The sequence below is a fragment of the Heterodontus francisci genome, chromosome 36 (assembly GCF_036365525.1).
Source record: "Heterodontus francisci isolate sHetFra1 chromosome 36, sHetFra1.hap1, whole genome shotgun sequence".
Lineage (NCBI taxonomy): Eukaryota > Metazoa > Chordata > Chondrichthyes > Heterodontiformes > Heterodontidae > Heterodontus > Heterodontus francisci.
Window position 1 is genome coordinate 47504046 of NC_090406.1, and position 25062 is coordinate 47529107.

Consider the following 25062-nt stretch of genomic DNA (forward strand, 5'->3'; position numbering starts at 1 on the left):
TAGCCAGTGCCGTTATCTGCATAAGACCTATATTAGGAGGTGATGGCATCAGAGAAAGGCAAGACTTCAGTTTCATTGAATAACAGCCATTTATCATACATGAGCTAAGATGTCCCAAATACTGACTATGAACATTAGTAGTAGGAGAAGTAGGCCCTTTGGCCCCTCAAGCCTGCTTTGCCATTTGATAAGATTATGGCAGATCTGATTGTGGCCTTAACTCCACTTTCCTGCCAGCCCCATAACCCTTCAATCCTTTGTAGATCAAAAATCTGTCAAACTCAGCCTTGAAAATATTCAATGACGCAGCCTCCCTGCTCTCTGGAGTAGAGAATTTCAGAGATTAACAACCCTCTGAGAGCGAGAATTCCCCCTCATCCCCATCTTAAATGAGAGACCCCTTATTTTGGAACTGTGTCCCATAGTTCCAGATTCCCTCACGAGATGAAACATCCTCTCAGCATCTACCCTGTAAAGCCCCCTCACAATCTTATATGCTTCAATAAGATCACCTCTCATTCTTTTAAATTCCAAACAGTATAGCCCCAACCTACTCAACGTTTCCTCATAAGACAACCCCTTCATCCCAGGAATCAACCTACTGAACCCTCTCTGAACTGATTCCAATGCAAGTGCATCACTCTTTAAGTAAGGAGATGAAAACTGTGTGCAGTAATCTAGGTGCAGTCTCACCACTGCCCTGTACAGTTGTAGCAAGACTTCCCTACTTTTATACTCCATTCCCCTTGCAATTAAGGCCAACACTCCATTTGCCTTCCTAATTACTTGTTGTACCCACATGCTGACTTTTTGTAATTCTTGTACGAAGACTGATCCCTCCGTAATGCAGTATTCTTCAATCTTTCTCCATTTAAATAATATTCTGCTTTTCTATTCTTCCCACCAAAGAGGACAACCTCACACTTTCCCACATTATACTCCATCTGCCAAATTTTTGCCCACTCACTTAACCTATCTATATCGAGACTGTGTCCTCCTCACAACTCGCTTTTCTACCTATCTTTGTATTGTCTGCAAATTTGGCTACAATCGTCTCGGTCCCTTCGTCAAAGTCATTAATATAGATCATAACTAGCTGAGGCCCAAGCACTGATCCCTATGGCACTCCACTAGTTACAGTTTGCCAACCTGAAATGACCCATTTATCCCGACTGTTTCCTGCTAGTTCACCAAACCTCTACCCACGCTAATATATTACTCCCACCACCATGGGCTCTTATCTTGTGCAGTAACCTTTTATATGGCACCCTATCAAATGCTTTTTGGAAATCCAAATACACGACATCTACTGGCTCCCCTTTAGCCACCCTGCTTGTTACATCCTCAAAGAACTCTGATAAGGTTGTCAGACACGATTTCCCTTTCATAAAACCATGTTGCCTCTGCCTGATTGCATTATCATTTTCTAAATGTGCTGCTACAGCTGTTAGACTAACTGGCCTATAGCTTGTGCCTTTCGTCACTCTGCCCCCCGCACCCACCCCCCCACCCCCACCCCACGATTTTCCAACCAGCTAGGACCTTTCCAGAATCTAGCAGGTTACAACCAATGAATCCACTACCTTTGTAGCCACTTCTTTTAAGTCCCTAGGATGCAGGCCATCAGGTCTAGGGGACTTGGCAGCCTTTAGTTCTATTAGTTTTCCTAGTACTTTTTCTCTAGTAATAGTGATTGTTATATGTGTCTCCCTCTCTTTTGCCTCTTGATTTTCCATTATTCTTGGGATGCTTTTTGTGTCTTCTACTGTGAAGACAGATACAAAATACTTATTCAAATACGCTGCCATTTCCTTGTTTCCCATTAATTCCCCAGTCTCATCCTCTAGGGGGCCAACACTTAGTTTATCTACTCTCTTCCTTTCTATATATTTGCAGATGCTTTTACTATCTGTTTTTATATTTCTTTCTAGTTTACTCTCATGCTCTAATTTCTCCCTCTATTAATTTTTTAATCATCCTCTGCTGGTTTCTAAAATTTTCCCGATCTTCTGGCCTACTGCTAATCTTTGCAGCATTGTACGCATTTTCTTTCAATGTGATACCATCCTTAACTTCGTTAGTTAGCCACGGATCCTTCTCATAGAGTCTTTCCATCTCAATGGAATATATCTTTTTGAGAGTTATGAAATATCTCCTTAAATGTCTTCCACTGCTTCTCTACTGTCTTACCTTTTAACTTATTTTCTCAGTCCTCTTCAGCCAACTCTGTCTTCACACCCGTGTAATTGCCTTTATTCAAGTTTAAGACACTACTTTCAGACCCAAACTTCTCACTCTCAAACTGAATGTGAAATTCCACTATGTTAGGATCACTCTTCCCCAAAGGATCCTTTACTATGAGTTTTTCTTAATTAATCCTGTCTCATTACACTTTACCGGGTGTAAAATACCCTGCTCCCTGGTTGGTTCCAGAACTTATTGTTCTAAGAAACTGTCCATAATATGCTCTATGAACTCATCCTCCAGGCTAGCTTTGCCAATTTGATTTGTCCAATCTATACGAAGATTAAAATCACTCACGATTATTGTAGTAACTTTCCTAGAAGCCCCTATTATTTCTTGATTTATATTCTGTCCTACAGTGAGTGAGGCTATCATATACCCATTTATTTCTATTTGTGCTATCAATTCATCCATCTTGTTACGAATGCTGCGTGCTTTCAAATAAAGATTCTTTAATTCTGTCTTTTTACCATTTTCCCTATTCTGACTTTATTTGCTGGTGCACTCGTTTGTACGCTGTCCCTTCCTGTCACATTTTAGTTATCATTACCCATATCGTTACCCTGCACCATTGCTTTGTCCTTTATCATTAACTTTTTAAATTTCCCCTCACCTGAACCCTCCCCCCCCACCCGCGCCAATTATTTAGTTCAAAGCCCTCTCTACAGCCCGAGTTATACAATTCGCCAGGACACTGGTCCCAGCGCGGTTCAGGTGAAAGCCTGGTACAGCTCCCTCTTTCCCCAGTACTGGTGCCAGTGCCCCATGAATCGAAACCCACTTCTCCCACACCAATCTTTGAGCCACGCATTCTGATCTTATTTACCCTGTGTCAATTTGCTTGTGACTCAGGTAGTAATCCAGAGATTACCACCTTTCTGGTTCTGCTTTTTAATTTCTGCTCATTCTCCTTCAGTAGAACGTCTTTCAGCTTGGGAAAAAATTGGCTTAAGGACTGAAAAAAGTGAGTAATGGTAAACGGTTGTTTTTCAGACTGGAGGATGGTAGACAGTGGTGTTCTCCAAAGTTCAGTGCTAGGACCAGTGCTTTTTTGATACATATATATGACTTGCATCTTGGAATACAGAGTAGCATCTCAAGATTTGCTGATGACACCAAACTTGGAGGTGCGGCAAACAGTGAGGATCAGATGAACCGCGTGCAACAAGACAAACTAGAGGAATGGACAGACAGGTGGCAGATGGAATTTAATACTGACATGTGTGAGGTGCAGCATTTTGACAAAAAGGATAGGGAGAGGCTATACAGACTAAATGGTACAGTTCTAAAGACTGTACAGGAACAGAAGGATCTGGGGGTTCATGTGCATGGATCTTTGAACGTGGCAGGTCATATTGAGAGTATTTTGCAACAAATATGGGATCATGAGCTTCATAAATAGAGGTATTGCGTATAAAAGCAGGCAAGTTATGTTGAATCTGTATAAAGCTCTGGTTAGGCACCAACTGGATTATCGCATCCAATTCTGGTCACCACACTTTAGCAAGGATGGGAGGGTCTGTGAGAGGCTGCAGAGGAAACTTACCAGAATAGTTCCAGGACTGAGGGATTTGAGTTACAAGGTTAGGTTGGAGAAGCTGGGGCTGTTCTCTTTGGAACAATGAAGATTGAGGGGAGATTTAATAGAAGTGTACAAGATTATGACAGGTTTAGAGAAGTTAGACAAGGAAATACTGTTTCCATTAACAAATTGCACAAGGACTAGGGGATACAGATTGTAAGTTTCGGGCAAAAGATACAGGGGGAATATGAGAAAGCACTTTTTTACTCAGCGGGTGGTAATTACTTGGAACTTGTTGCCCACAAGAGTGGTGGAAACTGAAATGATCAATGACTTCAAGAGGAAGTTGGATGGCCACCCAAGAGAAATAAACTTGCAGTGATCGAGCCGGAGAGCGAGACTGACTGGCATAGCTCTGTGGAGAGCCAGCATGGACTCGATGGGCCAAATGGCCTCCTTCTATGTAATATATGACCCTATGACTCTTTCTTAATCCTAACTATATCATTGGTACCCACATGGACCTTTCTCACAATACATTAAAGGAGACATGCAGTATGCAAACCCTACGTCTCTTACCATATATGAGCCAAGAGGTTCTGATGAAGCGCAGATTGCATGAAGATATCTTTGACTTCCAAGCCACTGACATACCCATCCATATCCAAGTCTATTTTCAGGAAGATGTCATCGTAACGCATCTTGTCATTTGATGGCACAACCCAGTTTACTGGCTGCAACAAAGATTTTTCCAGGTCACTGCAATTGCACAGTATCAATGGGTGAAAGTAACACAGCATAAAGGATCACAAATCATCAGAACCTCAAGAACAGTGCTGACTTTATTCATCATCTCCTCAACCAAGAGCAGTATTAAGCAACTAAAAGGACAACTTACTTTAATATATGGATCAGTATCTGTGTTTGCAGTGGTAATGATAACAACCACAACCACCACGGATGAAATCTAGTCCAATGTGAACCTATAAAAGGAGTCATCCAGTTCATAACTATGTGGATTTCAGAATCACAATTGTTCTTTTCTTTGTAAAACTGCAGTGAAGCACCAGTCATAGATTTATAGAACAGTCTCATGCACACAGAAGTCCTGCTAACTCCTGCCACAAAAATTAAGGATCATTACCAAGAACTGCTTCTCAATAACAACTTGTACCTTTGACGTAACTTGTACCTTTGACGCAATAAAATGTACCAGGGCGCTTCACAAGGACATTATCCAACAAAATTGGACTCCAAGGCACTCAAGTCTTAAAGGAGGAAAGAGAGGTAGATAGGTGGAGGTGTTTAGGGAGTGAATTCTAGAGTTTGGGGCCTTGGCAGCTGAAGGCACAGTTGTCATAGGTGGAGCGATTAAAATCAGGGATGCTCAATAGGTCAGAATTGGAAGAGCGCAGATATCTCGGAGGCTAGAGAAGATTAGCGATAAGGAGGGGAGAGTTCATGAAGGGATTTGAGAACAAGGATGAGATTAAAAATCAAGACACGCACATTCTAGTGGACAGTTTAACAGTATTGGAAGAGCCCTGGAAGAAAATCACCAAAAGACCCTCTTAGCTTCAGGAAGAAAATATATTCATAATCGAAGTGATAATCACAATCATTTTCAGAACAAATCAGAATTCAGAGCCGTTGCATCCAGAGCATAATGCTATGTTTGTTTAACAGCACAGTACAGCCAAACATGTTGCCACCTTATTGTAAATTCCAGTGTAGAAGTCTAATTTTAATTCATGTCTGTAATGGTCCTTGATATACAGTACTGGCGTTCGAATGACACAATTGGCTGAGAAAATATTCACAGATCCACAGTCTCTCTACAAATGGGCACTGGGCATAAGAGTGCATGGAACAGGAGGGAGTCATTCAGCTCAATTTTATTCAGTCACAGACTATTACAAATGTCCCTCGTCATAGAGCGTGCCCAATTAAGCTCGTCTTCCAACAGGAGGTGGACAACCAACCAAAAGTAAAAGCTGCACAAGAAAACTTTCCGAAATTGCCAGAAGGACGTGGAGGCTTTGGAGAGGGTACAGAAGAGGTTTACCAGGATGTTGCCTGGTCTGGAGGGCATTAGCTATGAGGAGAGGTTGGATAAACTCGGATTGTTTTCACTGGAATGACAGAGGTGGAGGGGCGACATGATAGAGGTTTACAAACTTATAAGCGGCATGGACAGAGTGGATAGGCAGAAGCTTTTTCCCAGGGTGGAAGAGTCAGTTACTAGGGGACATAGGTTTAAGGTGAGAGGGGCAAAGTTTAGAGGGGATGTGCGAGGCAAGTTCTTTACACAGAGGGTGGTGAGTGCCTGGAACTTGTTGCCGGGGGAGGTGGTGGAAGCAGGTACCATAGAGACGTTTAAGAGGCATCTTGACAAATACATGAATAGGATGGGAATAGAGGGATACGGACCCCAGAAGTGCAGAAGGTTTTAGTTTAAACAGGCATCAAGATCGGCGCAGGCTTGGAGGGCCGAATGGCCTGTTCCTGTGCTGTACTGTTCTTTGCTCCCAAAGCCAATGATGTGAAATTTCTAGCCTTACAACACAATATTCAAGCTGCGCACTCCACTGGCAATTTGACCAGAGCTTCACCAGTGGCTGAAACACTATGTTCCCTGGAGAACACATCCATCTGTGTCTATCAACATAACTTTCAGTCCTGTTTTTAAACAAATAAGTATGTAGTTCATTTACACCAGAATTACACCACTAATTTGGTTGGGAGTCCATTCTGATTAACCACTACCCTTGGAGAGGGGGACCTTCTAATCACTGTCTTGAGGTTCAGCGTTTTTATCCTGTTGCCCTCTAGCTGTGTGATCATATTCGATGTAAAATGAATTTGATACATTTTAGCCTATATGTCCCATGTCTGAGCATTTGAAAGACATACAGATACTTGTTAACTGATTACGCAACTTAGTAAAAAGCCAGCAGTGTCAGTTTGACACTCCGTGAGGGAGGACATGAAACATGGGAGAAACACAATTCACTGAAGTCAGAGTCATAGAGTCATTTACGGTACAGAAGGAGGTCATTCAGCCCATCAAGTCCACATCGACTCTCCACGGAGCTATGAAGTCAATCCCACTCCCCAGCTCGATGCCCATAACCGTGCAAGTCTATTTCTCTCAGGTGGCCATCCAACTAGCAGGTAGCACCAGCTGTGTCCAGAAAATTCTCATCATCCCTGAGAAAACATTAACTTGGGTTCTAAGCCAAGCCTTGAAGTTGAACGAGGAATGCATTTTAATGCTACAAGTCATTTTTAACTTCTACACAAAGGTCTCAAATAAAGTCAACACAAGATTGACCAAAGTTCAGCTAGCATCAGTCACATGCACACTAACGACAACACTGTAGCAACAAACCGACCTCAAGGAGGACAGCAAAACATCGATCTGAAATGTTAACTGTTTCTCTTTCCACAGATGCTGCCAGACCTGCAGAGTATTTCCAGCATTTTCTGTTTCATTATACAACCACAGTACACTGGGTACAATGTGATGCATTAGAATGTCAAGAATCAAACATACAGTCAATCTCCAAAAAACAAGATTCCGATCTTAACCATGCTATTGGGAGAGAGGTGGCATTGAATGGAGGGGGAAGGAAAAATAGGCAAATCACTGAGCTACTCTTGTAGTAGTCTCAGCCTATATACATTTTCTCACTAGGGAATGAGCCATGACAATGCAGACTACCTTAGTCTACCATCTAACAGTGATTCCCATTCATCACCTGTTTGATGTGCTTTGGAGAGATGCTGCCCGCACTATTTATGCTGTTAATACTGCCATGTGAAGGCGTAGATCGCAGGCTATCTTTAGGTGGAGGGCTGGCAGGTAGCACTGGTACAGAACCAGCAAGTGCTGGTCCTTGCTTCTTCCTCTTGGACGGTGGCAGAAGCGCAGATGGCAGAACAGAGGGAACTGGCTCCTTTTCCAAAGCTCTGTAAACAAGATGCATCGCCTGCAAATAAAACAGAAAATGGTCAAGTCTCTGCCCATATTTCAGCAGTAGAAGCAGCTCCACTTGTGTAATATGAATGCATCTTTTAATTATTCCAACAATCTCTGTATCTGTAATCAGCTAAACACCGTTTTTCAACTAAATTTTATGTTCCTGAAGATGAGGAATGTCACATTTGGGAAATTAAACTCTTTCCCATCTGTAGCTCCCAGAATACAGGGCTTGAGGATCGAGCAGGGCCTAAGTAAAGATTCCCCCCATGTTGTCCAACAACCTGCCTATACCCAAACGTCAGGAGCTACATGTCCATCTGCCACACCAGCCTCATATCCTTTTAAAATGAAACAGTTTAATGCCAAGTAATGATGCATGATTCTATAGCAGAGAGGTCAGTGACTAGGGGGCATAGATTTAAAGTGATTTTGAAGGATTAGAGGGGAGATGAGGAAAACCTTTTAGACCCAGAGGGTGATGAGGGTCTGGAACTCACTGCCTGAAAGGGTGGTAGAGGCAGAAAACCTCAGCTCATTTAAAAGGTGCCTGGATGTGCACCTGAAGTGCCATAACTTGCAGGGCTACGGACCAAATGCTGGAAGGTGGGATTAGGCTGGGTGGCTCTTTTTTTTCCGGCCGGTGCAGACACGATGGGCTGAGTGGCCTCTTTCTGTGCCGTAAGCTTTCTATGATTCTATGAACTGTAATTATCACCGATAAAGCAAATTTATCATTTCCTTTACAAGCTCCAACAACTCATGGGTACCAACGCCCCTCCAGATTTTTTCTTCCTCTTCAGTTCCCTCTGACTCTCTTCTAATCTCACCCCTTGCCGTGTATTTACGATACCCTCCAACCTTCCTCTCCCTGACTCTGAATTATCGGTCTTTAGCGAAGGCCTAAGCTTCATCCCTAAAGGCCCAACCTTCATGAATTTTGAACTTGGTGCAACACCTTCACCTCTATGCCCAATTCTTTGACCAGGAATCTTCCCCCCACAGAGTGGACCCTTTTGCCTGTCTACAGTATTCTTCCTCCACCTGAACCCCTTCCTCTGGCCTCTTACCCTCTCAATCTTTTTAGTGAGAACTGCCAGCATGACATCGGCCGTCTCAAATTCTCTGCTCCCCACACTCACTCTAACCCATCTCCCTCAACTTGCTGCACTCCGTTCTCTCAGGTCCAACCCTAACATTATCAAACCTACTGACAAGGGTGGCACTGCTGTTGTTGGCAAACCGATCTCTACGCAGCAGAAGCAAAAGGCCAACTCGCCGATAATTCCTCCTACCTCTCCCTGGACCATGACGACCGAACATCATTCCATTTTCTCCACAACTGTCACTGACCTGATCTCTGGAGATCTTCCCTCCATGCCTTTGGACGGCACAGTGGCGCAGTGATTAGCACCACAGCCTCACAGCTCCAGAGACCCGGGTTCGGTTCTGGGTACTGCCTGCGCAGAGTTTGCAAGTTCTCCCTGTGACCGCGTGGGTTTCCGTCGGGCGCTCCGGTTTCCTCCCACAGCCAAAGACTTGCAGGTTGATAGGTAAATTGGCCATTGTAAATTGCCACTCGTGTAGGTAGGTGGTGGGGATGTGGTAGGGAATATGGGATTGATGTAGGATTAGTATAAATGGGTGCTTGTTGGTCGGCACAGGCTCAGTGGGCCGACGGGCCTGTTTCAGTGCTGTATCTCTCTATGACTATGACGACTTCCAACCTCATAGTTCCCCAACCATATACAGCCTGCTTCTACCTCCTGTTAATCTGTTAATTGTGTATCAATTGTTTGATTCTATGCAGGTGAAGGGTGTTCACTGGGGTCTTACTTTAAGCACTTATAAGCAGACACTTACTGAGGATGGTGAAGGGTTTGAGTGAGGAACTACATGTTGGTAATCCTTGTACCCTGTACAATAAATGTGAAACTGAGTAAAGCTAGGCTCCAGCATTATCCTTCCATAACAAGCTTTCTGGAGCTTAACACCTCCTTCCCAAAATCCACAAACAGGACTACTGAGATAGACACATTGCTTCAGCCTGTTCCTGCCTCACTGATCTAATTTCTTCCTATCTTGACTCTATTTTTTCTCCCCTTGTCCAGTCTCTTCCCACCTACATCCATGACTCTCCCGATGTCCTCTGTGACTTTAACAGTTTCCAATTTCCTGGCCCTAACCGTCTCTTCACTGTAGACGTCCAATCTCTCTACACCTCCATCCACCACCAGAACGGTCTTGGGGCTCTCTGCTACTTCCTGGAATGGAGGCCCAACAAGTCTCCGTTCACTACCACCCTCCTATGCCTGGTTGAACTTGTTCTCACATTAAACAACTTCTCTTTAACTCCACTCACTTCCTCCAAATAAAAGGTATTACTACAGGTACCCGTATGGGTCCTAGCTATGTCTGCCTTTTGTGGGATATGAAGAACATTGCTTGTTCCAGTCCTACTCAGGCCCTGTCCCTCACCTCTTTTTCCAGTGCACTAATGACTATCAATGCCATTTCCTACTGTTGCCCTGAACTGGAAAATTCATCAACTTTGCTTCCAATTTCCACCCTTCTCTCACTTTCACATGGTCTATCTGCAGCACTTTGCTTCCATTCCTTGACTTCTCTGTCTCCATTTCTTAAGACAGGCTATCAACCAATATTCACTATAAGCCCACTGACTCCCACAATAATCCATGTAGTTTATTTAATTACCATCAGGGCTCCAAATCAAACCTCCCATATTAAAAGTCTTTAGCAGCATCTGGCCGCTATTAGCTGAATTTAGTTTCCGTTCAGTTCATCACAGGACCATGACTATACCAACTGTTATAAAAGCGCCTCTGTGTTTTGTTTAATATATTTTTTTGAGGATTCATTTTTGAAAGACTGAAGAAATATTAAACTTTAGGGTTTTCAAAGGGGGTCATGTAAAGGCCACTTGACTTTGAAAAACAGTCCTTAGAAATGTTTTCTTTTAAAGGGATATTGAGAGATCTTGTGAGGAAAACAAGCCTTTCTGGGTAACCACCTGACTTCCATCTCAATAAACAACAGAGAACTTTGGACACCTGGAGAAATTGTTTACTAAGATGTGACAGGTCAAGACTGATGGAGGTCAAAAGGTTGACCTCCTGTTGTCGGTTTCGCTTTTGAATTGTTTTGAGTTGGGGATGAACTATATAAAAAGGGATCGAACTTTCCAAGGAGAGATGACCACAACCCAGCTCAGCTTTCCAACACCTCTCTGAAAGACCAAGAAGTCCACTATGTCAACTCATCTCGTCTCCTGTCTTTGAAGAAAAGTCTGCTAAATTAATTCTCAACGCCGCATGAAAAGAACTGTTCTAAAAGATCCCAGTGACCCGTCTTGGAGGCCAGACTGTATGCCCGTTTTGGAATATCTCATCTGCTGTTTCTTCAAGAATGAGCAAGTATTGAGCCCAAGTGATTTTTTTTGTGTGTAACAAAGCTCTAGAAACAAAAATCCCTTTATTTTTCCAGTTAACCGCTATATGTGTGAAAGTGTGAGGGGCTGATGTAAAAAGGGAACTTTCATATTTCAATCTGTGTGTTTATGCTTTACTTCACTACTGGTTAAGACTCGTTTTATAATAAACTGATAATGTTGTTGTTTATAAAAGAAACCTGGTTAGTGTGTTTTATTCTGGGATTAAAATAGAGTCTATGATTGACTGTATCAGTAAGTGGGGAAAAATTTAAGTACGTGTTGTGACCCATGGAAACATGGAACTCGAATAAACAGTGCACTCCTCCCGCCTCGGTCCTAACATATAATTGGGGACTCCCTTGCCAAGATAAACCCAACGCTGACGACTTACAATTGTAAGTGGGGTAATAATAATTGAAAAAGGAAAAATAAAAAGAACCACGTTTCTTGTGTAATAGAGTAAAGTCTACACCACCGGAATGTCTTGAACAGTTGCTGCAACTTTTTTGAGGTTGTATCCCTGATTAGTTTGGGATGCTTAACCAAGGTTAACTAAAGGATGTGGCACAACTGTTGGTGTCAGAGTTAAAACCAGGAGCTAAGAAAGCAGACATAATTTAAGTAATAGCACACCATTTGAAATTGGAACTAGAAAGCAAACCAGAGGGTAGTACAAAAACAAGAAATGCTGGATTCACTCAGCAGGTCTGGCAGCATCTGTGGAAAGAGAAGCAGAGTTAACGTTTCGGGTCAGTGACCCTTCTTCGGAACTACAGTTCGGTAGTACAGTTGAATTAGCTAAAATTCAGTTACAAATGAAAAAATTTGAGCCGGAACAGGAAATAGAAAAACTCAAGCTTGAACAGAAGGAGGAAAAGAATTGAAAAAACTTGAGCTTGAAAGAGAATTGACAACAAAAAAGCTTGAGTTTGAAAAAGAGGAAAGGGAAGAGAGCACATTGCAAAGAGAAGGAAGGGAATTTGAAGTTAAAAAGATGGAACTATGACAAAGGAGTGGTCTGGACTCCAATGAAATTTCTGGTGAGGAAAGATCTGGTTCCAGCCCAGGGCCCAGTGGAGAACTGTTTAAATTTGTACAAGCCCTCCCTGAGTTTGAGGAAAGGGACGTAGAGGCATTTTTCATTTCTTTTGAAAAGCTAGCCAAACAGCTGAAGTGGCCAAAGGAAAGCGGCACACTGCTTATGCAAAGCAAGTTGATGGGCAGAGCTCATGAGATTTATGCCAGGCATTCTGAGGAGGCTTCTGCAGATAACGAGATGGCAAAAAAGACTATTCTCACTGTGTATGAGTTGGTCCCTGTAGCGTACAGGCAGAAATTTCGGAACCTCCAGAGATTGTCTGGACAGATTGATATAGAATTTGAGAGGGTAAAGCAAATTAATTTTGATTGTAGGATACGGGCACTAGAGATGGAGGCCACGTATGAGAACCTTAGGGAAATAATTCTCCTGCAAGAATTTAAAAATTTACTCCTTCTGTTAGTAAGAACTCATGTAGAGAACCAGATGGTTTCAACAGCCAGACAGGCAGCAGAAATTACTGATGTTTATGAGCTTGTTTACAAGCCCAAACCCTTTGTCCATCACCCCCAAAAACCCAAGGAGGATAGAAGGCGGGAGAGCGAAAGGAAGGCAAGTAGCCGGGGACAAGAAGGGACAGCTGGGAACACCCCCGGATCTCCTCCTCAGGACAGAAAGGAAGATGCTGAGGGAGAAGTGAGATCCGCAAGCCAAAGTATTATCATTGTGCACAAAGGTGTCCCACCTTGTGACAATGCTGGAAGGTGCGGGGTAAACCCGTGAGACTTAGTGGGGTACACAAGGCCAATGCAGAGAAAGGGGCCCTGACTGACAGTACAGCAGATCAGGCTGTAGCTCTGACTGCAGCTGTACGGCTAATGACAAAACCACTGTGAGTTTAGGGGTTGTGAATAAGATACCTGAGTTATAGGGAATTTTTGTCGAAGGGAAAAGTAACTCCTTATCCCTCAAGTGAGGCAGATAAAGCTATAGTTATACTTAGGGACACAGGAGCCACCCAAACTCTTTTGCTGGGGAAAGGCATAACATTTCCACCAGAGAGCACTGAATGCCAAGGTTTTAGTGAATGGTATTGGCAGAGAGTATATACCCATACCTTTGAATTGGGTGCACCTAGAGTATGATCTAATGTCTGGAACGGTTCCCGGAGGCCATTCCCTTGAGAACAATTTCTGCTAAGGTAGTGGTAGAGAAGGTGGCAGTTCTTCACTAGATATGGATTCCCGACTGAGATTCAGGTTCCAATTTTATGTTTAAAATTTTTCAGCAAGTTATGGGTAATTTGGGTATAACACAGTTAAAGTGTTCAGCATATCACCCACAGACACAAGGAGCTTTAGAAAGGTAACATCAGATGCTCAAAACAATGATCAGGGCACACTGTCATGAATATCCCCATGATTAGGAAAAAGGGCTAGAATTTCCTTTGTTTGTCACTGGAGATTCATCTAATGAATCTGCCGGTTTTAGTCCTTTTGAATTAGCTTATGGACATGAGATAAGAGGTCCTCTAAGACTAATTAAAGGAAGGTTTTTAGAACAGAGAGATGAATCTTCTGTGCTAGATTATGTATCTGTGTTCTGGGTATGGCTCACAAGAGCCAGCAAAGTGGCTCAGGAACGCCTTAAAGCTTCCCAAACAACGATGAAGAAATGGACAGACAAGCATGCCAAGATTCAAACATTTCAACCAGGGGATGAGGTATTAGTATTACTAGTATTTACAGGGTCCATATAAATTGGTCAAGAGAATTGTTAAAGTAAATTATTAGACTGATACCCCAAATCGCTGGAAAAAGAATTGGCTGTGTCATATCAATATGTTGAAACAATATCATTGTCGGGAGGAGGAAAAGCATGCACAGCTATGTCAGGTAGTAGGGACAGTAAAGGATGAAAGGGATAGTGAGGATAAGGCAGAAGGAGGCCTAGACAATTCTCAAATTGAAGCTCCTACTATCCATCTGGCTAATACTGAATTGTTAGGGAGATTGGACACTATGCTTTCGTATTTAGATGCAGACCAATGAGAAAACCTAATAAGGTTACTCATAGCATTTAAAAGAGTCTGTAGGGATAAGCCAGGATGTACAACCTTAGCCATACATGATGTGGATGTAGGGGAATCTGTTCCTATAAAACAGCATCCTTACAACTTAAGTCCAGAGAAATAAGCCCAAGTAAAAGCAGAAATCTGATACATACTGGAAAACCACCTAACTGAACCCAGTCAAAGCACCTGGAGTTCCCCAGTAGTTATTAGTGCCTAAACCTGACGGTTCAACTAGACTTTGTATAGACTACAGAAACGTTAATGCAGTAACAAAGGCAGACTCCTACCCAATTCCTCACTTGGAAGACTGTACTAACAGAGTGGGCATTGCCACATTTCTTACGTTCCTTTAACACCCCGAGCTAAAGAAATAATGGCCTTTGTCACACCAGACGGTCTTTTCCGTTGCCGAATGATGCCATTTGAGCTAAAAAATGTCCCAGCAACCTTTCAGAGACTAATGAACCAAGTGGTAGCCAGTGTTCCTAACTATGTAGGTTACCTCGATGATGTGCTGGTAGACAATGACACTTGGAAGGCTTGGAACAACTAGAAGCTCTGTTTAGAAAATTACTATTGGTTGATTTAGTAATAAACCTTGCCAAAAGTGAATTTGAGAAAGTGAGTGACCTACCTCAGGGATATAGTAGGGCAAGGACAAGTGTGGCCAAGAACCGCGAAAGTACAAACAGTGATAGTCTTAGGGGTAGGGAATTCTAAGCGAGAAATCATGAGGTTTTTGGGGATGTGTGGTTTCTACCAAAAGTTTGTACCAAATTTCAGTACCATAGTTGCTCCACTGACAGAGTTACTACAGAAAAATAAATCCAAGTTAGTGTAGTCAGGGGAGTGCCAAGCATCTTTTGAGAGGCTGAATGCCATTTTGATTAATGAACCAGAGTCGGCTGCTCCAAATTTCACTAAGGTAACAATTGAAGCTAGTGACCTGGGGATCGGTGCAGTCCTGTTACAAGACAATAGGCTGAATTTTATAAGCCCCCGACGTCGGGGGTCGTGGCGGGGAGGGGAGGGGCCGGGAAAATACTTCCAGGAGAGGCCAATCACGGGCCTTGACACTGGGAAGACCCTGCCACATTTTACCGGCAGCAACGAAGCCTCGGGGCAGCCCCCCGGCCACTCGGCTGGGAGGTCTTGGGGCGGCGCACCCCCACCGCCGCTTAACAGCGGGGCCTTCATTTAAATATTTAAATACATGCAAAAGCACTTACCTTGTCCCAACAGCCATCCTACACCTATTATATTTGCTGTTTATTAAAGAAACCTGGTTGGTGTGTTTTATTCTGGGTTAAAAATAGAGTCAATGATTGACCGTATCGGTAAATGGGAAAAAATTTTAAGATATGATGTGACCCGTGGAGAAGTGGAACTAGAATAAACAGTGCATTCCTCCTCACCTCAGTCGGAACACTCCTCGCAGCCTGCTTCCTGTAAGGACTCTATTTCATTTTCCCAGTTTCTCTGTCACTGCCGCATCTGTCCTGATGATGCAACCTTCCATACCAGCACTTCTGATATGTCTTCCTTTTCCCTCAACTGAGGATTAACCCCTCCCCCCCCCAACTGTGGTTCACAGGGCTGTCAACTATGTACATTTCCTTCTGCTCTCACCCCTTCCCCTCTCTCCCCGAACAATGGCAAGGTTCCCCGATTCCTCACCTTCCAGCCCACCAGCCTCCATATTCAATGGATCATCCTCCACCATTTCTGCCATTCCAGCGTGATGCCACCACCAAACACATCTTTCCCTCCCCTCTCCTTTCAGCCTTCTTCCACGACACCTTGGTCCACTCCTCAATCACCGCCAACATCGCCTCCCCTTTTCCCATGGTACTTTTCCATGCAAGCGCAGGAAATACAGCACCTGCCCTTTTATCTCCTCTCTCCCAACAGTCCCAGGCCCCAAACACTCCTTGCAGGTGAAACAGCGATTTACTTGGACTTCTTTCAATTTCGTATACTGCATTCGCTGCTCACAATGTGGTCTGCTCTACATTGGGGAGACCAAACACAGACTGGGTGACCACTTGGCAAATCACCTCCATTCAGTCTGTAAGCTTCCGGTCATGTGTCATCTTAATTCTCCATCTTGCTTTCACACTGACCCCTCTGTCCGTGGCCTCCTGCAGTGTTTCCACGAATCTCAAAGTAAGTTCAAGGAACAGCACTTCATCTTTCCATTAGGCACATTACAGCATTCCAGATTCAACACAGAGTTCAACAATTTCAGACTGTAATCTCTGCCCCATTTTGTTTCCTTTCCTTTGCAGGTTTCGGTTTTAGTCTTGTTTTGCGCTTGTTTCTGCTTTCAGATGGTGGCTGTTCTCCATTCTGCCATTCACACCTCCTCTAGACACATCTTTTGTTTCTTTACTTGTCCCATTACCGCTCCCTTTGGTGCTCCGATGAAACCTCAATTCTAAAGTCACAGAATTGTTACAGCACAGAAAGAGGCCATTTGGCCCATCATGTCTGCACCGGCTCTCCGAAAGAGCAATTCACCTAGTGCCATTCCCCCACCTTCTCCCTGTAACCCTGCACATTCTTCCTGTTCATATAACTGTCTAATTCCCTTCTGAATGCTTCAATTGAACCTGCCTCCACCACACACTCAGGCAGCGGATTCCAGACCTTAACCACTCTCAGCGTGAAAAAGTTTTTCCTCATGTCGCTTTTGTTTTTCTTACCCATTACTTTAAATCTGTGCCCTCTCGTTCTCAATCCTTTCACAAGTGGGAACAGTTTCTCTCCATCTACTCTTTCCAGACCCCTCATGATTCTAAATTCCTCTATCAAATCACCTCTAAGCCTTCGCTTCTCCAATCAATCCTCATAACTGAAGTTCTTCATCCCTGGAGCCATTCTCATGAATCTTTTCTGCACTCTGTCCAATGCCTTCACATCTTTCTTAAAGTGTTGCACCCAGAACTGGACACAATACTCCAGCTCAGGCCGAACTAGTGTCTTGTGTAACTTTCTTGCTCTTGTACTCTATGCCCCTATTAATAAAGCCCAGGATACTATACCAAGGCAGCACAGTGGCGCAGTGGTTAGCACCGCAGCCTCACAGCTCCAGCGACCCGGGTTCAATTCTGGGTACTGCCTGTGTGGAGTTTGCAAGTTCTCCCTGTGTCTGCGTGGGTTTCCTCCAGGTGCTCCGGTTTCCTCCCACAGCCAAAAGACTTGCAGGTTGATAGGTAAATTGGCCATTATAAATTGCCGCTAGTATAGGTAGGTGGTAGGGGAATATAGGGACAGGTGAGGATGTGGTAGGAATATGGGATTAGTGTAGGATTAGTATAAATGGGTGGTTAATGGTCAGCACAGACTCGGTGGGCCGAAGGGCCTGTTTCAGTGCTGTATCTCTAAATCTAAATCTAAAATCTATATGCTTTATTAACTGCTCTCTCAACCTCTCCTGCCACCTTCAATGACTTATACACATATACACTGAGGTCCCTCTGCTCCTGCACCCCCTTTATTTTCTCTCCTTGTTCTTCTTACCAAAATGAGCCATTTCACATTTCTCTGCATTGAACTTCACCTGCCACCTATCCCATTCCACCAACTTGTCTATGTCCTTTTGCAGTTCGACGCTAAAGTCTGACTACGTGCGCGGGTTCGGGTTGGAGCTATATTCGCTGTCCAGCGCTCGGATCGGGTCGGGCTGGACTGTACTGTTTTGTACTGTAGTGTTTTCTTCTTAATCTACGATTTTTTTTTATGTTTCAATAATATGTTTGATATTTTCGGATCAGGCATGAAAAAAAAATTCAAGGACTCAGGCCCATGTCGGATTCGGGTTGGCTGTTGTCGGGTCAGGCCTGGGTTGGGTTTTAATTTTATACCCAAGCCAGGCTTCATTCTACACTATCCTCTTCACAGTTCACAATGCTTCCAAGTTTCGTATCATCTGCAAACTTTGAAATTGTGCCCTGCACCAAGGTCTAAGTCATTAATATTTATCAGGAAAAGCAGGGGTCCCAACACTGACCCCTGGGGAACTCTACTATCAACCTTCCTCCGGCCCAAAAAACATCCATTAACCATTACTCCTTGTTTCCTCACTCAGCCAATTCCGGATCCATGTTGCTACCGTCCCTTTTACTTCATCAGCTATAACCTTGCTCGCAAGTCTTGTGTGGCACTGTATCAAACGCCTTTTGAAAGTCCATGTACACCACATCAATAGCATTGTCTTCATTAACCCCTTCCGTTACCTCCTCAAAAAGCATTTGTACATGTGACTATTAATTTTGTCCCGAAATATTCTTTCTAAACGTTTCCCCACCACCGAAGTTAAACTGAATGGCCTGTGGTTGCTGGGCTTATCTTTACATCCCTTTTTGAACAAGAGTGTAATGTTTGTAATTCTCCAGACCTCTGGCACTACGCCCGTCAAAGGAAGACTGAAAAATTATGGCCAGTGCCTCCGCAATTTCCACCCTCACTTCCCTTACCTTTGTTTTCGTATTCCTCCATGGCTTCACCCCTATCTCTGCAATCTTTTCCAGCCCTACAAGTCTTTAAGGTCTCTGCATTCCCACAATTCAGGTCTCTGGCGCATCCCTAATTTTCATCACTTCACCACTGGCTGCCATGCTTTCAGCTGCCTTGGCCCTAAACTCGAATTTCCTCCCTAAACCTCTCCACCTCTCTCTCCTCCTTTACGATACTCCTTAAAACCTATGTCTTTGACTGTGCTTTTGGCCATCTGTCAAGATAGCTCCTGTGGCTCAGTATCAAAACGTTTTTACTGATATCACTCTTGTTAAGCAGCTTGGGCAATATGCTAGGTTAAAGGTGCTATATAAATGTGAGTTGTTTTTGTTAACAGTATTTTGGGACTATCCTCAACTCCTTTCACATGGGACTCTTGCAACCAGAAGAAAAAGATGACTTTCGTCTGGACTGCAATCGCAGGTCTTACATGTGATGAGTTAACGTACAAAGCTATTGCATCATCCAGTCTCTCTCCAATACAACATCGCAAGTGACTAGTTAACATGAAATGCCATGTGCAAATCACTGTCTAGTGATTCCACATAAACTCAGATCCTCAACTCTTGGCTGTTGAAACTGATACTAAATGTAGTCTTACTGACAGGAATGCAAACATTCCAACAGAAAGGGCTGGAGGGGGGCCCACACCCCAGAGAAATGAGGGGGAGCCCCAGTGTAATTGCGGGGTGGGGTGCGGGGAGTTAGTCCCAGAGTAATGGGATGGGGTGGGGGTGCCCCAGTGCAATTGTGGAGGGTGAGGCTCCTCAATGCAAAACTGTGGAAGGGGGGGGGCATCCCAGTGCAAAATTGTGGGGGAGGTGGCGCCCCATGCAATTGGGGGGGGTTGGGGGCACCCCAGTCCAATTGTTGGGGGTGGGGGCACCTCAATGCAATTGTTGGGGGTGGTGGTGGGGGCATCCAGTGCAATTGCAGGGGTAGGCACCCCAGTGTAATTGCGGCGGGGGGTGGGGGTGCAGAGTAATGTTACGAAGGCTGGACTTTATAGAATGATTATGTTTTAAAAACAATGATCTTTAATGCATTAACCCGCACCAAGTCTGCCCACAAACAAGCTCGGGGTCTTGGTTACCATGACAACAAGGGACCCAGTTCAAAGACCCTTCTGAAAGTTGAGTACTAGGTTGTAAACACCTGACAGACAATGGGTTTCTTCTCCCAGGCTATCAGATCATAAACAGGGAGCCAGGGTCTCAAATACGAATGTGAGTTGCAATTGCTAACACCTGGAAACAAAGGAATGCCCAGGTGATTTTGATATGGCCAAACATATGGACTCTGCATATTGAAAAGGCAAATGAGTATTGACTTTTGATTCTGGATACATTGAACAGGCTTTCAGAAGTTTGGAGGCTGTAAGGAGAATCGAAAGACACACAGACCAGCAGTGGCAGCCTCAGAAGAGAGAAAGAGAAACCATCTGCTCTCAGAACACTGATACAGTGAAAGGCTGCTAAGATTTTAACTCATTTCGAAAGCTGAGGTTTATGGAGGAAATAAGACCAATGGGGTCACCAGAGATCGCTTTATTCACAGATGTCCAGGTCAAAAGGGCTCAGAAGAAGTGAGTGAAGAGGACATTGACTTTGAAAAGGACTGGGAGATCCAACCCATTGCAACTGGGAGGAGATTGGGACTTTTAGCTGCCAAAATATCTCTTCAATGAGAACGCTGTGTAACATAAATATGGTGTTGGGTTCACAAGTGTTTTACTAAGTTAAAGGGAAATATCTTTCTCTGTAATTTAATGTATTAGCTACTTACTAAGCACTGTTTAATTAATGTTGATTCTTAGTTTAGTTGTTATAGTAAAAATCTTAAAACATGAAATCTTGTTGTGCAATTCTTTAAATTGGTCTGGGGAGTTCATATCTCTGGTTTTAACAGTAATGGTCTCAGTGAGCCCGTAACAGACCCACAGTAATGGCGGGGGGCCAGAGTAATAGAAGGGGACCCAGAATAAATGGTGGGAGGTGCCCAGAGTAAAGGGTGGGGGGGGGAAAACGTAGGGAGGGGGGCCTCCCACAGTAAAAGTGCAGGGCCAGAGTAAAAGGAAGGGGGCCCTCAGAGTAAAATGGGGAGGGGTCCGAGTGAAAATGGGGTGGGGCCAGAGTAAGAGAGTGGAAGGGACGAGTATAAAGGGAGGTGTGGGGGCAGGATAGCGTGATATTTCTCAACTTACCTCACGAATACAGAATGAACTCGAAAGCTTGTCTGCTTTAGTGCAAGTACCCTTTTAGCACTGTAGTAAGTCTTACATATTACCAAACAATCTCTCTAAAACTGAGAACTAGCTTTTATATGTGTTGCATTGCATTCCTTCAGCTTTTAATTATTGCTAGAGGTTTAAAAAAATATAAATTGTCGATTTACTTTTCTTTATCTTTTTCTCTTTTATCACTTTCTCTCTCAATCCAATCTTTCTTTTTCTCAATTGCAGTTTCTGTACCTGATTTGACACTGAATTCAATATTCCCACTGACACTTCCTGGTTCTTCAATCTGATTGGTTAAGGAGACACAGTTGCTAGCTCTGTTTGTAAAAATCCCAGATTCCCTGGAGAACATACAAACATGTAAATTAGGAGCAGGAGTAGGCTACTCAGCCCCTCGAGCCTGCTCCGTCATTCAACAAAATCATGGCTGATCTGATTGTAACCTCAATTCCACATTCCCACCTACCCCCGATAACATTTCATCCCCTTGCTTATCATGAATCTATCTACCTCTGCTTCCACCATCTTTTGAGGAATAGAGTTCCAAAGACTCATGACCCTCAGAGAGAAATAATTTCTCCTCATCTGTCTTAAATGGGCAACCCCTTATTTTTAAATAGTGACCCCTAGTTCTAGATTCTTCCACAAGAGGGAACATCCTTTTCACATCCACCCTGTTAAGATGTTTCAATTAAGTCACCTCTTACTCTTCTGAACTCCAGCAGATACAAGCCTAGCCCGCACTTTGAAAATGGTTGGCTGACAGGAACTTCCAGTGCAAAAATCCACAGAATGTCTACAGGCAAGCGCAAGTCCAACAAGCAGCTAATGCCATTCGTTCACCAGTTGGAGCAAATTCCAGTTCATGACCTTCGACAATCCCTCACTCCCTCAGTACTTGGCTGAAAGACCAGTATAAATTACGTGAAGTCCAATAATCAAGATTTAAGCCACAACTCACTGACATAGGTTAAGTGTGTGACTAACTGAACAGAGAAGAAAAAATTGACAAAAAAAAAAATGTAGTGAATTGTGCACTTCTGTAAATAATTATTTATTCAGATTGGTTCATTTGCACAGTGACTCTCAAAATCATATCCTGGTCTTCAGATCAATAATTTGAAACCCCAATTTGATTCTAGACACTCCACGAGTCCCGATGCAACCAAATGTAGTACAAGACTTACCACAGCAAACTCGTCTCTGTCCAGGTGGCCATCCTTATCAACATCACTGAGGTCCCAAACCTGATTAAATTGAAAGGAGAACGATAATTGAAGGCAAGGAATTAAACCAAGTTCTGCCTCAACCAGAAAAGGGTAAGGGGGCTTGGTAGAAATGAATCAGAGTCATTGCATCAAAGATGCACACAGCCAAGACACCAACTATGTCCAATCTTGATAAAACTGATTTGGCATCACATGAATTTCTCTTTGTAAATCCTACTTTCCTATCCAGTATTAAATTCTGCCACAGGCTACAACCATAAGCTGTATTGAGTGACATCCATGCATTTTGGAAGTCTGTTTTGTTTGGTTGCCTACACTATACGGTTAAACATAACATAATAAATACAAAAACATTAAACACACAAAGATTAGACATTCAACCTTACAAATAACTTCAGGAAGTTCTCCTGGACAGACATGCCCTTTTTTCCTCTCTGGCACTTCATTCAGACAAGTTTCAGGCACACAATGCAAGCTGGATAATGTAGAGCTCAAGTCCCAAATGAGCTCTTGGAGATTTTTCTCATGTAGAAATGCTGACTCTATGGGTAACTTTATTGTTTTTCTCAGGTATTATGGGTAGTATATATTACATCATGAATGTTATTAGCCACTCAAAGTAGGCTTTGTGAGGAAGCAAATTGGCTGAAGCTTTCAGGGATTGTGATTAGTTGGTTTCTAGAAGCAGTTGGTTCCTAATGCCAAGTGATGCTTTTCCATCCATCTATTCACAGATATTTCTGCAAACCAGTGTAGCCAACTCAAGAATCAGTGGTTCTTCACACCAATCAGAACTATTAAATTTGAAGTGTGACAAACATGGTACACAAGAATTTTTAATTTGTTAGATAGCAGTAGCTAATAGATAAAATACATTTGAGATGCTAACTTTTCTCTCTCCTGTTCTTCTCAGCATCATCTTTAGGACTACAATTTAATATAGGAATGGTTAAGTTGTGGAAGAATCGAGGCTTTTTTTTTGTTGGGCTGTGTCTTGGACTCAGCTGACTCACTTTTTGGTGGTACCACACATGGGGTTGGATTTTACCAGCACTCTAGGGATGGGCTAGAAGGCAGAGGTGGGCATAAATTGGTGAGAGAAGGTGGGAAAGGTCAAGGATAGGCTTCCCACTAAGAGACCAATTGAGGGCCTTAGATAGTCCTTAATTGGCCACTTATGGGCCTCCCCGCCAGCATTGGTATTCTAGCAGTGGCGGGTGGAGGCCTCCGCCACGTGGGGAGGCCGCCCGGTAAAAGCTGGTGACCTCCCTGTGGGCTCCTGATCGGCACACCGTGACCCACAGAGGGCCGGCACCGCTGAAATACCACCCCATCCCAGGCCTGGCGAGCCCCACCAACTTACCTTCATTTTGGAGCCTTCTCCATGCTGGCTGGTCGGACCAGCTGCAGTACCAGCAGTAGTCACCACTATGAGTGGTGCTGCTAAGCCTAGCTGTCAGCCCTCTGATTGGCTGGCAGCTCTTAGAGGCGGGCTCCAACCTTTTAAAGCAACAGGAGCCTGGGCACAAGGCAGTTAATTGCCTGAGCACTGAAAAATATGGCAAGAAGTCCCCCAAACAGCTGAGGTGGGTCTGACCACAGCTTTTCAGCCTGGCATCAGGACCCCCACCGCAAGAACAAAATTCAGCCCATGGTGCAAGTACTGTTCGTGAGAGGAGTCCCATCTCACAGAAGGTCTTGTTGATAAAACAGGACAATTTCTCTTACTGTAATGGAGAACATTAAACTGTTTGCTTTCATTCTGGGATTTCAGATCCTCTTTTTTTTCCTTCAGCCCATCTTCAAATTTTGCTTGTATGACCAATGCCTCAGAGCCATCTAATCTATTTGTATAAATAAATCTCTTTCTTTAATTGGCTTTTGTTAAAAGAACTGTTTGTGGTTTCCTTGAACATCTGTGGTATTGGCACTCGTGAAGAATGAGAGTGAACTCTAGCAAAGTTGCATGCTTTGGGAACTAATGTCTCTCCGATTCAAGAAACTAATTTGATAGATGATACGGTTAGGAAATTGAAATGGGGGTGGGTGGAAACTGTTTTACACCTCAAATAAATTTCAGCAACAGGGAAAGCAGTATTCCTGAGGTGGTCATAAATCAGTGTTATGGGTACCCAAGGCAGGATGGTCTTGACTAAAATTAAAGATCAATGACCAAATATTTGTTTATGTTTACTAACTATGTACTCACTCAATCTTGGTGAATCTGCCTGTCGTGTTTACGTGCAGCAGTGATAGGTTTATAGCACTGGGAGAGGATTAGAACATCATTTCAGATGTAGTTCTGGCAGATCCAGACTGAGGAAAAGGGATATTATTTAACAGGCTATAAGCATAATCTGGGATGAGTAATGCCAAAGAGACAGAACGTACTTTAAGATGGCAGCGTCCAGGACGGTGGTCGAGTAAGGCTGGGAGAGGAATTCACCGCAGAGAGAGGGTGAACGGATGGCAATCCAGGAAAGGACTGCTGATGAAGACCCTGCCAGTTGTGGCCAAGCTTGGAAGGCCACTTGACTATGTTCGGGGAGCCCGTCCACGGTGACGATCAGGAGGAAGAGCGGCCACATGGTCCCGGCAGCGGCTCCCGCTCACTCAGCAACTCCGCGCTGCTATAAACAAACTTGCCCTCAACTCCGGCTCGGCTCCCGGATCCCGATCCCAGTAGTAGTACACCATTGTAAAAGGTACAATGGTGGGAGCTGATGCAATGTTTTATTACCTGCACCCCCTCCCACCACCTCCCACA

At 43.7% G+C, this 25062-nt stretch overlaps 1 protein-coding gene across 11 annotated transcripts in view; it reads right to left on the bottom strand.

Moving 5' to 3' along the window:
• The window catches only part of eps15l1a (epidermal growth factor receptor pathway substrate 15-like 1a), a 419830-nt gene that overhangs the window by 283086 nt on the left and 111682 nt on the right, over positions 1–25062 (bottom strand). For all 11 annotated transcript variants that reach the window (XM_068016623.1, XM_068016624.1, XM_068016633.1 and 8 more), the window contains 3 exons: positions 22254–22313; positions 7528–7758; positions 4346–4500 (listed from right to left, as the gene is read on the bottom strand). In XM_068016623.1, the coding sequence (XP_067872724.1) occupies positions 4346–4500; positions 7528–7758; positions 22254–22313 (446 nt within the window). The remainder of the gene's footprint in view (positions 1–4345; positions 4501–7527; positions 7759–22253; positions 22314–25062) is intronic.